Source organism: Fundulus heteroclitus, chromosome 19 (assembly GCF_011125445.2).
Source record: "Fundulus heteroclitus isolate FHET01 chromosome 19, MU-UCD_Fhet_4.1, whole genome shotgun sequence".
Classification (NCBI taxonomy): Eukaryota; Metazoa; Chordata; class Actinopteri; order Cyprinodontiformes; family Fundulidae; genus Fundulus; species Fundulus heteroclitus.
Window position 1 is genome coordinate 8004841 of NC_046379.1, and position 14076 is coordinate 8018916.

Genomic DNA, 14076 nt, shown 5'->3' on the forward strand with positions numbered 1-14076 from the left:
GTAATCTGTCAGTGGGATGCTGTGAAGCTTTATCCTCACTTCTCAGCTCCCAGTCTTCCAGTCTCAGAGAGTTGGACTTAAGTAACAATGACCTAAAGGATTCAGGAGTGAAGCTTTTATCTACTGGACTGAAGAATCCAGGCTGCAAACTCACCGGTCTTTAGTAAGGATTTTTTCTTGACCTCTGGCTGTCACAGGTCTCATTATTTAAGCATCTTTGTTTCACAGCAGACTTTTATAATTCTTTTCATTTCCATTTTCCCTCTGAATACTAAACCACACTGTATTATTTATTTTAAAGATCAATTTAGTGTATTTAAGTTGTTAAAAAACATACCTTTACTAGTATCAGTTTTTCCTGAACCCTCGATGAATCAAAAGATATTAAAATGATAATATGGGTTTGACTTCCGATTTGGCGATGTAGAAGAAAGACGCAAGATGAAGGAGCTACCGGCCAACTTTCCTTAAATTACTTTAAAACAGGAGTTATACACTTCTATCAAGCACCAGACCGATAGAAGCACCGTTCCTGAACCTTTGCAACGTTACAATGGCCGGTGATAATCCTAAACAACAAAAACTTTCTACTTCAACCAGGCAAACGAATAGCCTAGCTAGCATGGTAGCCTCAATGGCCACGGCTTCCTCCGTCTCTGAATCAACTGGCGAAAGTAAATGCGGAGATCCTGTTTTCATGTCCCAACTGGTAACAGAATTATCCAAGCAGCGGAATAACTTTAAAGAAGGCGTGGCCACATTAATTCAAGAGTCGATTCGGCCTCTGCAAAGTTCGGTGGACGGACTGCAGGACGAAGTGGGCTTTTTTCAGGGCCGCCTCGTAGCAGCGGAAAACCTGGCAGCCGATAACTTTCAACGCATTTTTGAAGCTGAAGCTGCCGTTAACTCTCCAGGCCCAAAACACAACCTTGATGGAACGCCTGGAAAACCTTGAAAATCGATCTCGCAGATCCATTTGCGCATACTTAACATACCTGAAGGCAGTGAAGATGGCCAGGACCCAACAAAGTTCATCTCCAAGTTGCTAAAGAATATTATGGGGGGGGACATATTTCCCTCTCTCCTGGAATTGGAGCGCGCACACTGCACAGCTGGACCCAAGCCCGCAGCAGGACGTCCGCCTCGGCCCTTCATCCTTGGATTCCACCGATACCGGGAGAAGGAAGCCGCTTTGAGATGGTCCAGGCAGCATGAAGTAAAGTTTCAGGGAACCACCCCGAGAATATATCCAGATCTCAGCATCGCTCTCGCAAAGAAAAGATCGGCATTCAACGATGTTAAAGGAGCGCTTTACCAGAGAGGTGTGTCATTTCGTCTCCTCTTCCCTGCCCGTCTTAAAGTTATCTTTTACGGAGCCCCTCTGGTGACATGGAAAGATTTTTTTTTTTAAGATGTTAAGTCATGGCTGCGCATTAGTAAATCGTGGCAACGAGATAGATAAGTTGTAGCCACAATTTACTAATTCGTGGCCACAACTTATCTATCTCATGGCCACACATTAGTAAAATGTGGCCACGACTTAACATCTTCAAAAAAAACATTTTGTCCATGTCACCAGAGGGGCTCCGTAATCTTTAAGGGAGAAACTCACTTATATGAAACGCCGGAGGAAGCCCAGGCGTTCTATGATCGCTGCGTTGCAAAATAAACAAACATCTGTCGGTAGAATTTTTTTTTTTTTTTTTTGGTACTGAGTGAGGTAAGGCAAGGCAAATTTATTTATATAGCACAATTCAGTACAGAGACAATGCAAAGTACTTTAGTTGATTAAAATATAGGAAAATAAAACAGAATAAAAGCAAGTAGGAATAAAATGTAGAACATTAAAAACAGTTGGACTTAAAAAAAGGTGAACTAATGATGTTTCAGTAGAACAGTTTAACTAGAACAATCAAAGGCAATCCTAAACAAATGTGTTTTTAATCTTGATTTAAAAGAACTCAGGCTTTCCACACTTTTACTGTTTTCTGGAAGTTTGTTCCAGATAAGCTTAGCATAGGAACTAAATGCTGCTTCTCCGTGTTTGGTTCTGGCTCTAGGTATACAGAGAAGGCTGAGGCCAGATGACCTTAGTGGTCTGGAGGGTTAATGCACAAGTCTGGGATATATTAAGGTGCTGAGCCATTCGGGGATTTATAGACTAACAGAAGTATTTTAAAGTCTATTCTCTGAGCTACCGGGAGCCAGTGTAAGGACTTTAGAACTGGGGTTATGTGCTCTACTTTCTTACTGTAGGCCAATCTTAAATACAAAGTATTTAGAATGGCCTACAGTTGACATCCTGTCCACATAGCCATTCTGCTGTGACTAAACCAGCATTTTCCAAAGGCCTCAGAGCCTCCTCCTCTACGTATCACGGAACATTCTGGTGCTCAGGACCTCCAGATAATTTTGCTGTGATACAGACCGGGCCCTGGCAGCACGTTTATCAGACATGACAGTTTCCAGCATCAGCTTGGGCCTTTTGCCGGAGATTATGGAATATCTGTGATGATATGTGGCAGAAATAACAAAAAACAAAAGGATAAACAGGAACAAATACTTAAAAGTCATAAACTGTCAGACAACCTGTCACAGAGACATCATCAACCACTAAGTCATATAAACTGGGTTTATTAAACATTAGATCTGTCAGGAAAATCCCTTTTAATTAATGATTTTAATTATTGACAATAATCTTGATGTAATCTTTTTAACAGAAACATGGTTACATGAATCTAATAAAGAAGCTATTCTGTTGGAGTCAACTCCTCCAAACTACAAATTTTTTTGTGAGACCAAACAGCAAAGGAAAGGTGGAGGAGTGGCAACATTGTTTAATGATTCACTAAAGTGTAAAAAGGTGTTTTTGAGAAAATTCGACTCTTTTGAACATTTGGATCTCCAGGTAAAGAGCCCGGTACGAACTATGTTTCTGAATGTTTACAGGCCTCCTAAGTCCACAAAAAACTTTTTAAAGGATTTTAGTGACCTCCTGTCTGTGATGTGTTGATTATGACTGTTTAATTATTGTGGGAGACTTCAACTTTCATGTTGACAACCCTGAAGACAGAAGTGCAAAACAACTGTGTGACACCCTAAGAAACTTTGGTTTAACTCAACATGTTAAATAGCCAACGCACAAACAGGGACATATTTTAGACTTGATCATCACTAAAGATTTAAAGATTTCTTAGGTCAATGTAACTGATGTTGCCCTATCTGATCACTTTTCTGTTACCTTTGAAAGCATAATTACCAGTGACTCATTTAGCCAAAGGGACATCATAAGAAAACGCACCTTTAAGGACAATGCCACGGAAACTTTTATTCAAGCTTACTCTGCTACTTCAACCTTGGGCTGCAACTCAGTAGATGAGCTAGTAGATAACTGTCATTCTAAAGTCTCAGACATCATTGACCGCATTGCTCCAGTTAAAGTGAAGGTTGTTTATGGGAAGAAAGAATCTCCTTGGAGAAATGCTCCAGCAGTTAGAAGTGAAAAAAGGGAGTGTCAAAAAGCTGAACGCAGGTGGAGAAAGAACAGACTGCAGGTTCACTAGGAAATCTATAAAGAGAGACTTTACAGATATGACTTACAATTGAAAAATGCAAGAGAATCTTTCAACTCTGGGATCATCAAGAAAAACATTAATAATGCTCGTGTCTTTTTTGCCACAGTCGACAGGTTAACAAACCCTCCTGTGTCCATGGCTTCCGAACTCCACTCCACCAGCTGAATTTGATAACTACTTTAATGAGAAAATCCTAAAAATTAGAGGATCAATTTGTACTTCCATATCAACACAAGAACCAAAGCTGTATTCAGCTGGAACTTATCCTGACAAACTGTCCCAATTAAGCCAAATAAACCACAAAAGCTTAGAGGAGATCATTCATTAGCTAAGTTCCTCCTCCTGCTGTCTTGATGTTCTCCCCACAGCTTTCTTTAAGAAAGTTTTGCCTGTCATAGCGTCTGAGTTGACTCAGATAATAAACACGTCCCTTCTGTCAGGTGTTTTCCTCCAGTCCCTAAAAATAAATACAGACTGTGGAAGAACTACGGTGCTGGTTCTATTGGACCTCAGTGCAGCATTCGATACTGTTGATCACTCCATCCTGTTAGAGCGCCTGGAGAACTGGGTCGGCCTCTCTGGTACAGCTCTCAACTGGTTTAAATCCTACTTAAAGGACAGGGACTTTTTTGTATCAGTAGGTAACTTTACATCCAAGACGACAAAAATCACATGTGGGGCTCCCCAAGGGTCCATTCTGGGTCCCCTCCTATTCAATATCTACATGCTCCCTCTTGCTCAGATAATAAAAAACAACAACATAAGCTACCATGACTATGCAGACGACACACAGCTCTACATCACTATGTCACCAGGTGACTATGGACCAGTTTGAGCACTGAGTAAATGCCTAGAAGAAATCAATGCCTGGATGTGCCAAAATTTTCTTCAACTGAATAAAAACAAAACAGAAGTAAAAATATTTGGACCAATACAGGAGAGATCAAAAGTTAGCACACAGCTTCAGTCGCTTCAGCTAGAAACCACTGATCAGGCCCGAAACCTGAGTGTAGTGATGGACTCAGACCTGAACCTCCAAAAGCATCTAAAGACAATTACAAGGTCGGCTTTCTATCACCTGAAGAACATTTCCAGGATTAATCCATGCATTCAGTTTTAGTCGAATTGATTACTGCAACGGTGTTTTCACAGGACTTCCTAAAAAGTGGGTCAGACAGCTCCAGCTGATCCAGAACGCTGCTGCCCGCGTCTTCACTAAGACTAAGAAAGTAGAGAACATAACCCCAGTTCTAAAGTCCTTACACTGGCTCCCTGTATCTCAGAGAATAGACTTTAAAATACTTCTGTTAGTCTATAAATATCTGAATGGCTTAGCACCTAAATACATCACAAACTTGTTATCAGTGTATCAACCCTCCAGACCACTAAGGTCTTCTGGCTCCAGCCTTCTCTGCATACCTAGAACGCACAATAAACGCGGGGAAGCAGCATTTAGTTCCTATGCTCAGCTTATCTGGAACAAACTTCCAGAAAGCCTGAGTTCTTTTAAATCAAGATTAAAAACACATTTGTTTAGGATTGCCTTTGACTGTTCTAGTTAAATTGTTCTACTGAAACATCATTAGTTCAACGTTTTTAGTCAAACTGTTTTTAATGTTCTATTTTGATTCTACATTTTATTCCTACCTGCTTTTATTCTGTTTTATTTTCCTATATTTTAGTCATGTGAAGCACTTTGCATTGTCTCTGTACTCAGACTTAGACTCTGACTCATACATACTTTAATGATCCCAGGGGGAAATTACTTATTACTGAATTGTGCTATACAAATAAATTTGCCTTACCTTCCCTTTAAGGGAATTTATAGGAAACCGGTGGAGCATCGGCTGTCCTTATACGCGGACGACTAACTACTCTACATCTCAGACCCAGTATCATCCATCTCCAGCATTGTGAGATTGCCAAACAGTTTTGGTAAATTTTCAGGATACAAGTTGAATTTTCTAAAGAGTGAATGTTTTCCAATTAATGACTCCGCACGTCAAATTGCAGAAACTGATTTGCCCTTCCCTCTCTCTAGAACAGGATTCAAATATTTGGGAATCAATGTGACTCATTCTTTTTCTGATTTGTTTGAAAAAAAATTCTCCCCTTTGCTTAAGAATCTTAAACGCGACCTCCAGAAGTGGAGTGTCCTAAATTATTCTTTAGCCGGTAAAATAGCATGTATTAAAATTAACATCTTGCCAAGATTTATGTATCTCTTTCAGAGTATTCCAGTTTTTCTTCCAAAATCATTCTTCAGACTACTTGATAAACAGCTATCCTCGTTCATAATGAGTAATAAAACACCCTGGAATCAGTAGGTGTTTCCTTCAGATACACAAGGAAGGTTTTGGCTGTGGACAGTGATTGTCAACCTGTACAATTTTTAAGTATCCATGTCCTGTCTTGGTTTGTGTGCCCATGCCTGTGCGGACGCTTGTTTATATGCTGTCCACGTTTTTGAGTTCTATCCCGGCCTTCCAGGTTTTTATGCTTGTGGTTTTTCAGCTGTATAATTAATAAAATAAACTTAAAAATATGATGATATATATATATATATATATATATATATATATATATATATATATATATATATATATATATATATATATATATATATAGATATATATATATATCTATATATATATATATATATATATATATATATATATATATATATATATATCTTGTGTGTGTCTGCAGCCTGTCAGGCTGTTTGATCACAGAAGATGGCTGCTCCTCTCTGGCTTCAGCCCTGAGCTCCAACAACTCCCATCTCAAAATGTTGGATCTGAGGTACAATAATCCAGGAGACTCAGGTGTTAACCAGCTGTTAGCTGGACAGACAGATCATCAATGGCACCTCAATACTCTCAGGTAAGGAGAAAACTGCCGCAACAATAATGTCTGACAGAGAACCAGTAAATTGTTACTTGAGAAAGTTTTTTGTTATTTGTTTGTACAGAGGTACATCCAATACCTCACTTTATACTGTGGTGGATATTAATAGTTATCAAATAAGCAAGGCACTACTCATTTTAATTAAGAGAGAGATGCATCTTTGTCTTTGCAAGTTTTAATTCAAAGGCATGAAGCATTTCAATGTTTCTCTCTCCCCCAACACAGTCAGAAAACAGTGAGAGGAAGAAGGATTATTTCAAACTACTGAAATGTCCACATGATAAGAGAAAGGGCATGTTTTGCTTTTCATTTTTAAGTGTAAAACAACCTGTATCTCTTGAAATTTTTGTAATGTCTAAAAGACTAATCCCCCCCCACCCCCTCTTTCAGGCTGGAACCTGCTGGAGTCCAGTGGATGACACCAGGTCTTAGGAAATGTAAATATGTTTTTCATGTGATTTCAGGCAACAAAAAAAGCACACAGTCAACCATCCTAATACTGTTGCATATCTCATTCTGAGGTGTCAGTAAGTGATTCATCTTGCACAGTAGTGGGTGGTAAAATTTTGATGGGGGGCACTAAAGAGATTACAACACAGCATTAAACTTTAACAGACATTTCTCTTCTTCGTGCTTGCAAATTTCAAATGACTATTTGATAGAAATCCATCATTTCACAAACAAGTCTCTTTTCTATGGAAAGCATGGCCAGTAAATTCATTATCTCCTGGGTCATGATGCTTCTGAGAAGTGTTGTGCTATTACACACTGTTTTAAGTTAGTTAATAATTAATAAATAACTCTGTGTCTGTTAAGGATTGTCTAAACAAAAGTTGAAAGGAATGATTCGAGCACTGGCGTTCTTTTAACGGCAAACTCTGCACACATGTAAAATAAATGCCTGACAACTTCTAACCCAACCAAGTTCAAGAATGTATTAAGAGAAAAAAAATGAACATAAAGAGATCATCATTTCTATCAACATTTCCTCTCTACTAAGTTAGTGAAACTTAACTACAACTACTAAGCAAAATTAAGATAAATAGAAGCTAAGGAACTATGTAAACACAAAAAAGGACAAAAATCACCATCATCAGAATGATTCAGTGAATCCTGGTTCACTGCAGATCTCAGTTAAGGAACCAAAGTTCATCTTAAAGAATGTAGAATGATGTTAAAGCTTAACTAATTCAGAACAAGATTTGGTATGTGTTTCAACCCATTCACAGTGCAAATCCTGAGTTAAACAAAACATTATTTGATAAAATAACATTTTAAAGAATAACTTGCTCAGTAAAATCAGTAACCTTTAGGACACTATATTTTGTTAATGTGATTGTTCCTCTGAAAAGCTAGGCATCGCTGTAGCGATCAGTCGCTAACTGGATTATTCCTAACACCGTGAAACTATTTTTTTTTTAAATTTGTCTTTCCCTGTTTATTTCTCTGCCAAACCTGTCGGTGCCTCCGTGTCAATTCGGTTCACTTTGGGCATCCAGTTGGAAGTAGTTGAAGCAGGGAGGGTGAAGGCTGGTTGGGTGAAAGCTGTTTGTCTGACCAGCTATAGCCGAAACTATGGGGCTAGCCGAAACGTGGCCGTGAGGAGGCAGTTCCGGGGTCCTTTATGCAGGTCTCAGGCCTGTGAAGGGGATTGCAGCATGGGGAAGTGGGGCCTTCACTCGGCTTCCCTGGCGTAGCTGCTCTTGTGAGTCTTTGAGCCGGTTACAACGGCCGATTTCAGATCAGATTTTCCTCTCAGCTTGGCCTGGCTGCAGAAGAGGAGACCGCTCACAGAGGATAGACTGCAGACTTAGCTTTGATCCAGCCTGCAGTTCTCTGAACTCCAGTCGGGTCCTCCGCTTAGCAAAGGAGGATGAAGAGAGTTCTTCCCTGTGTTGCTCCAACGTCACAGTGGGAAATGAGAGCAATTGTCTGTGGACAACAAGTCTTTATACAATGAGCCCCCCTGCTGTGAGGGTTTCAAATTTCTTTGCGAACAACTCTGATCAAATTACTCTGATTTTTCTTTATGGCTTGATTGCACAACAGAAGGTTTTACTCTTTTCAAAGTTGAGAAGCACCTCTCAGCTTCTTCTGTGCTTCTTTCTTATAATCTTAGAGGCGATTTTCGCCTCTAAGATTATAAGTGCGAAGTGCCTCCCGCTCTTGAAAGAGTTTTAAGACATTTTCTGGAAGAGAGCCAGTTGATGCTCTGAACATTATTTGCGCAGTCCTTAAGTTTACAAGATCAAACACTTTTAAATTGGAAGATTTTAGAAACAATAAATTAGTGGGATGTAAATAATTTACTTTATGAACAATTCAAATTTCTTTGCGAACAACAACCTCTGTTAAGTTGCTACTGATCCTGCCACTTGTGTTTTTTTTTCACTCCATCAGATTCTTGTCAACTCACAATTGATCCAGAAACTGTAAACCAAGAACTTCAACTCTCTGACAACAACAAGAAGGTGACATACATGGAGGAGGAGGAAGCATTTCCTGATCATCCAGAGAGATTTGACAGTCGCTGGCCTCAGCTGCTGTGTACAGATGCTCTGAGCGGCCGCTGTTACTGGGAGGTTAAGTGGAGTGGGATTGTTTATATATCAGTGAGTTACAGACGAACTGAAAGGAAAGAAAACAATGAAAAGTCTGTGTTTGGCTGGAATGATCAGTCATGGAGTCTGGAATGCTCTAATCTTGGTTACGCTGTCTGGCACAATGACGAAAAGACATCCATCACATCCTCGTCCCCCAACTCTTTACTATCCTTCATGACTTCCTCCTTCTCTGTCACTTGGAAAGTAGCAGTGTATGTAGACTGTGATGCTGGCATCCTGTCCTTCTACAAAGTGTTATCTGGAAAACCAATCCACCTTCACACCTTTAACACCACATTCAAGGAACCTCTTTATCCTGGATTTACAGTCTGGCCTGGCTCCTCTGTGTGTCTTCTTTAATAGCAAAGAATCTTCTCCTGTCAGACAAACAGATTGTTCAGTGTGTAAATATTTATTATAATTATTGTTCTGTTCATGTCAAATGAAGTTGTTTTGCTGCACTTGTAATAAACTGTGAGACTAGAAATGCATCACGGAAAAAATGAAGAAAGGGCAGGACCAGTACTGTGAACTGGGACACCCCTGCATTCTGAAGTGTTCTTCAAGAGAATAATTTAAACATATGTAGGCCTATATGCTGTCTAGACTGGTCTTAACAGGACTAAAGAACACACAAATACATATTTATATATACATTTGATTATTTATATATATATATATATATATATATATATATATATATATATATATATATATATATATATATATATATATATATATATTATCATTCTTAAACTGTACTTACAAGTGCATCTGAATGCATCATGAAATGTGCCAAATTGGAAGTGTTGCCTTGTCCTCCCTTCCTCAAGTGTTTGACACCTTGTCTTCATCGATTACTGTGGCACCTGGTACCTGAATATATCCTATTGTCAATTACTAATTGCACATTTTCCCGTTTTTGATAAGTTCATTCTCTTTTGCTTTAGAACTTACCTTTAGATAAGCTTTTTCATTCATATCACTAAATTTAGTGTGTAACTCTAGTATATCCTGTTTGTGTGTTTTTTGTCAATGTCATGCTTGAATTTCCCCATTGTAGGCCAGTAAAAGAAACAATTCTCCTTTCTGTTCTATTATCTTCTAAATGTTAAAGAAAAGCTTAAGTAATCATCCTTCAGAGTATTTGAGACTGGCTTGCTTTTGATTGAGAGTGAATGATTTACAGTATATAATCTAGCTTAGTTTACACAGTGCTGTTAAAATGCCTTCATTGATATTCAAAGGAAACTCATTTTTTCAATGGACTTTAAACACTTAGTGGTGTGCTGTACTTTCACAGATAACCACTAGTGTTCGCTTAGTGGTTAGAGCAGCGTGCTTGCACTCAGAGAAGGATGCAAGTACCCGGTTCGATCCCCAGCTGCCTGCACTCTGGGTTCCTGAGAAAGACCCTTAACCCCACATGGCAGCCCACTGCTCCCCAAGGGTGATGGGTTAAAAGCAGAGAACAAATTTCGTTGTAATGTATGTTTCAATGTATGTTTCAATGACAATAAAGATGATATTACTATTACTATTTACTTACTCAGGCTGTGGCTGACTGGTGTCTAGAAAGATCTCCATGGTGTCCAGATAAAACTCAACAAATTAATTTGCGGAGATGTTAGGTGTTTCTCGTTTCTTCTGTCAAACCATGAAGGATGCCACAATCTGCATTTGTTTCTCATAACATTAATTCTGTTGTGTAAAGAAAGTAGACAGTGAAACAAGTGCTATTAGAGTCACCAGGTTGAGAAGATGAAGGTTTATAGATCAGATTGTCTGACTGCGCTTTAAGCCCTTAGTTGGACCAACAATCAGACAGAACTATCAGTCTCTGTGTAATTTAAGAAAATGTGTTTTGCAGATAATGTTAAGCTCTAACACTAGGGCTGGGCAACGATTAAAATATTTAATCGCGATTAATCGCCCTGATTAATCGCGATTAATCGCATTGTATTTACAAACTCCAAGAATGAATTCAAAAGTAGTGTAAAGAGCACTTTTATTTTAATGTTCTGCTGCCATATGAACAAAAGTGTTGTAACATTTGTAGCACTTATTTTATACTGGATATTTTCAACCCATCTATTGAATTTAGTGCACTAGTTGATCTTTTCTTCATAAGAGAACAGCAAGCACTGCAGCCAAAATATGGCCTTTTTTGACCTGCTGTATATTAGCCAGTCCCTAAGCTTGATGTATCATGAAACTGTTGACCTTTTGGGTTTTGTGGTTTTTATTTAATTATTACAATTTAATAATAATAATAATAATTATTATTATTATTATTATAATGTTCAGTGTTTTTTCGCTAATCCACCACTTATATATTTCAATCCTTATGTAATTTTGTCTGTGTTGTGTGCACCTGCCTGTTGCTTTAATCCTATAAATTTCCCCGTCGTGGGATAAAAAAAGGATTAGCTAATGTTATCTTATCTTAAATAACACTTTTTAATATATGTACTGGGTTCTTTCAAGGTCTTAATTACATGTTATGTGTGGGCTCCAGTAACATCCATCCATCCATCCATCCATCCACTGATCTACCTGGATTTTCCATGGAGGACTGAAACGCCTCAGTCAGAGACATCTGTGGGTCTGTCGGCAGTGAGAGAAGTTTCGTCTCCTCTCTCCGTTTCTGGGGCTCGACGTTTTCATGTTTTTTCACGTGCTTAGATAAATTTGTTGTGTTTCCACTGAAATGGAACCGGCTTTTTACAAAACATACAGCTTGATTACATTTACGGTATTAAAATAAAGCCAAACGGTGCTACTTCCCCTGTTCATGTTTTTTCGCTGCTGCGGTCTCTCTCAGCTGTTTGTTTGTTAAGTTTGTGTGAGAGCTGAGTGGGCGGGCCAGGCTGAGCCTGCGTGCTGATTGGCTGGCGCCGCTGAGCCATGTACGAGAGGGGAGGGGGAGCGGGAGAGTGCTGCCGTGACAGCACGCTGCAGTCAGCGCGCGTGCTGACTGACACTGACTGAAAGCATGTGAGCAACATGCGTTAATGCGTGATAAAATAAATATCGCCGTTAATAGTCTAATGAATTAACGCGAAATTAACGCGTTAACTTGCCCAGCCCTATCTAACACATAAATCAAACCTGGTTTGAATGTTTGGAAGAGGAATGAAGGATGTCAGAAGTGGAGCACTTTCTCACTCAGTCCAACATAGAAACACACGCAGTCCGGAAAATTTCTGCTCTTTGCTATGTCCCAATACTAAATCTTGTAAGCAAAACAGATAGATTGTGAACAAATAGCGCCCCCCTCTGCTCTCCAATGTGTAACACATATAGTTTTTTGTTTGTTTTTTAAGATAAGATAAGATAAGATAAGATAGGCTTTATTGATCTCACATTGGATAAATTCACATGTCACACCGGCTCAGTAATCAGTAATCATAGGAAGAAGGTGTCAAGTAGGACGAGGTGCATCATATATATACAGTGTGTCCTAGTTTTTCCTCAAGAAAATAATTTTTTGAGAGTTTTCCACCATTTCATTTGGAGAGCATCCCTACAACTTTTATATTGCATTTTTTTTGGGAAGCTAGCAACAAATAGGACAAAGTAGAGCTGGACGATAAAGAAAAATTATATCAATGAAATACAAATCATACAGATCGATATCGATGATTATCAAAAAATTCAAAACATATTTTAAGTGCAGCCCTTGGCCATTTCATGCTGTTTCTTAAAGGAGCAATAAGTAAGAAATTTACTGCAAAATCAACAAAAATCTCATTTGTCACCCAGGGTAGAAGTACCATTCCCTATAAAACAATCAGTCCTCTCCATCAACAATGTCTTAGTCAGGTTTTCCTTGTTTCAAACCTGGAGCCATGGTCGGGAACTACTTCAGTTCAGAGTGTAGTCCATGTTTACTTCCTGGTTCCTGAGCCAATCATATGAGAGGTCCCAGGGTTGCCAAAAACAGAGCTTATCATTTGGTATTTTATCTTGGAAAAAGATCAACAACCTGCAAGCATTTACCTGTCATAGCGTCTGATTTGACTCAGATAATAAACGCGTCCCTTCTGTCAGGTGTTTTCCCCCAGTCACTAAAAACAGCAATTATCAAACCACTGCTGAAAAAGAACAATTTAGACAAACTACTACTCCAGAACTACATGCTCATCTCAAACCTCCCCTTTATCAGTAATTATTGAAAAAGCTGTGTTTCAACAATTAAACACCTTCTTAACAACGACCAGCCGCTTTGATGTTTTCCAGTCTGGCTTCCATGTTCACCACAGTACAGAGACCACCCTTATCAAGGTGTTTAATGACATCCATATAAATACAGACTGTGGAAGAACTACGGTGCTGGTTCTATTGGACCTCAGTGCAGCATTCGATACTGTTGATCACTCCATCCTGTTAGAACGCCTGAAGAACTGGGTCGGCCTCTCTGGTACAGCTCTCCACTGGTTTAAATCCTAATTACTGTAAAGAACAGGGACTTTTTTGTATCAGTAGGTAACTTTACATCAGAGATTATGTAATATTCTAGGTTCTGTTTTGGTTTGTTCACTCTCCTGCCTTAGGTTCTCTGGCTGCTTTGAGTTTTGTCTTGTCTAGGTTCCTGATTTGCTTGTTTACAGTTAGTTTATCCTGTTTTGGTCATCTGTGTTAGTCTTGGCTTTATCTTCTGTTTTAGTTTTATTCTTCGGGGTTGTTTCTTATAAGGTCTGGTGTAGTTTGTTTCTGTCCACTTGTCCTCTCAGCTTTTTAGGTTTGGTTTCTGATCTGTTCTTGTTTTGAGCCTCAGCACTGATGTCTGGTCTAATTACTTACTCTGCACACCTGCCTAACTCCACCCCTGCTGCAATCACTTCTCACCAGTTTCACCTGCCTCCACCTCCATATATACTGTTGAGACCAGACATCAGTGCCAGGTCGTCTTGTTGGTCTTGTCATGTTTTTTGGGTGAGTCAATCCTGATCTGATGTTTGTTTTTTGGAATTTTGACCAAGTTTTTC

The 14076-nt window shown here is 39.1% G+C and overlaps 1 protein-coding gene across 1 annotated transcript; it reads left to right on the forward strand.

The window, feature by feature from the left end:
• Positions 1-6856: 6856 nt before the first annotated feature.
• Positions 6857-9707, forward strand: LOC118567035 (stonustoxin subunit beta-like). The gene is made up of 2 exons (XM_036150987.1): positions 6857-6919; positions 8883-9707. Exons 1-2 carry the CDS (start codon positions 6898-6900, stop codon positions 9443-9445), a joined length of 585 nt encoding a protein of 194 aa, XP_036006880.1. The 5' UTR covers positions 6857-6897; the 3' UTR covers positions 9446-9707.
• Positions 9708-14076: the final 4369 nt, after the last annotated feature.

Excerpts from the sequence above, each read along its gene's own strand:
- LOC118567035 (XM_036150987.1), top strand. The coding sequence starts at position 6,898 with ATGACACCAGGTCTTAGGAAAT. Across the intron at positions 6,920-8,882 it reads GACACCAGGTCTTAGGAAAT|ATTCTTGTCAACTCACAATT; the intron begins GTAAATATGTTT and ends TCACTCCATCAG.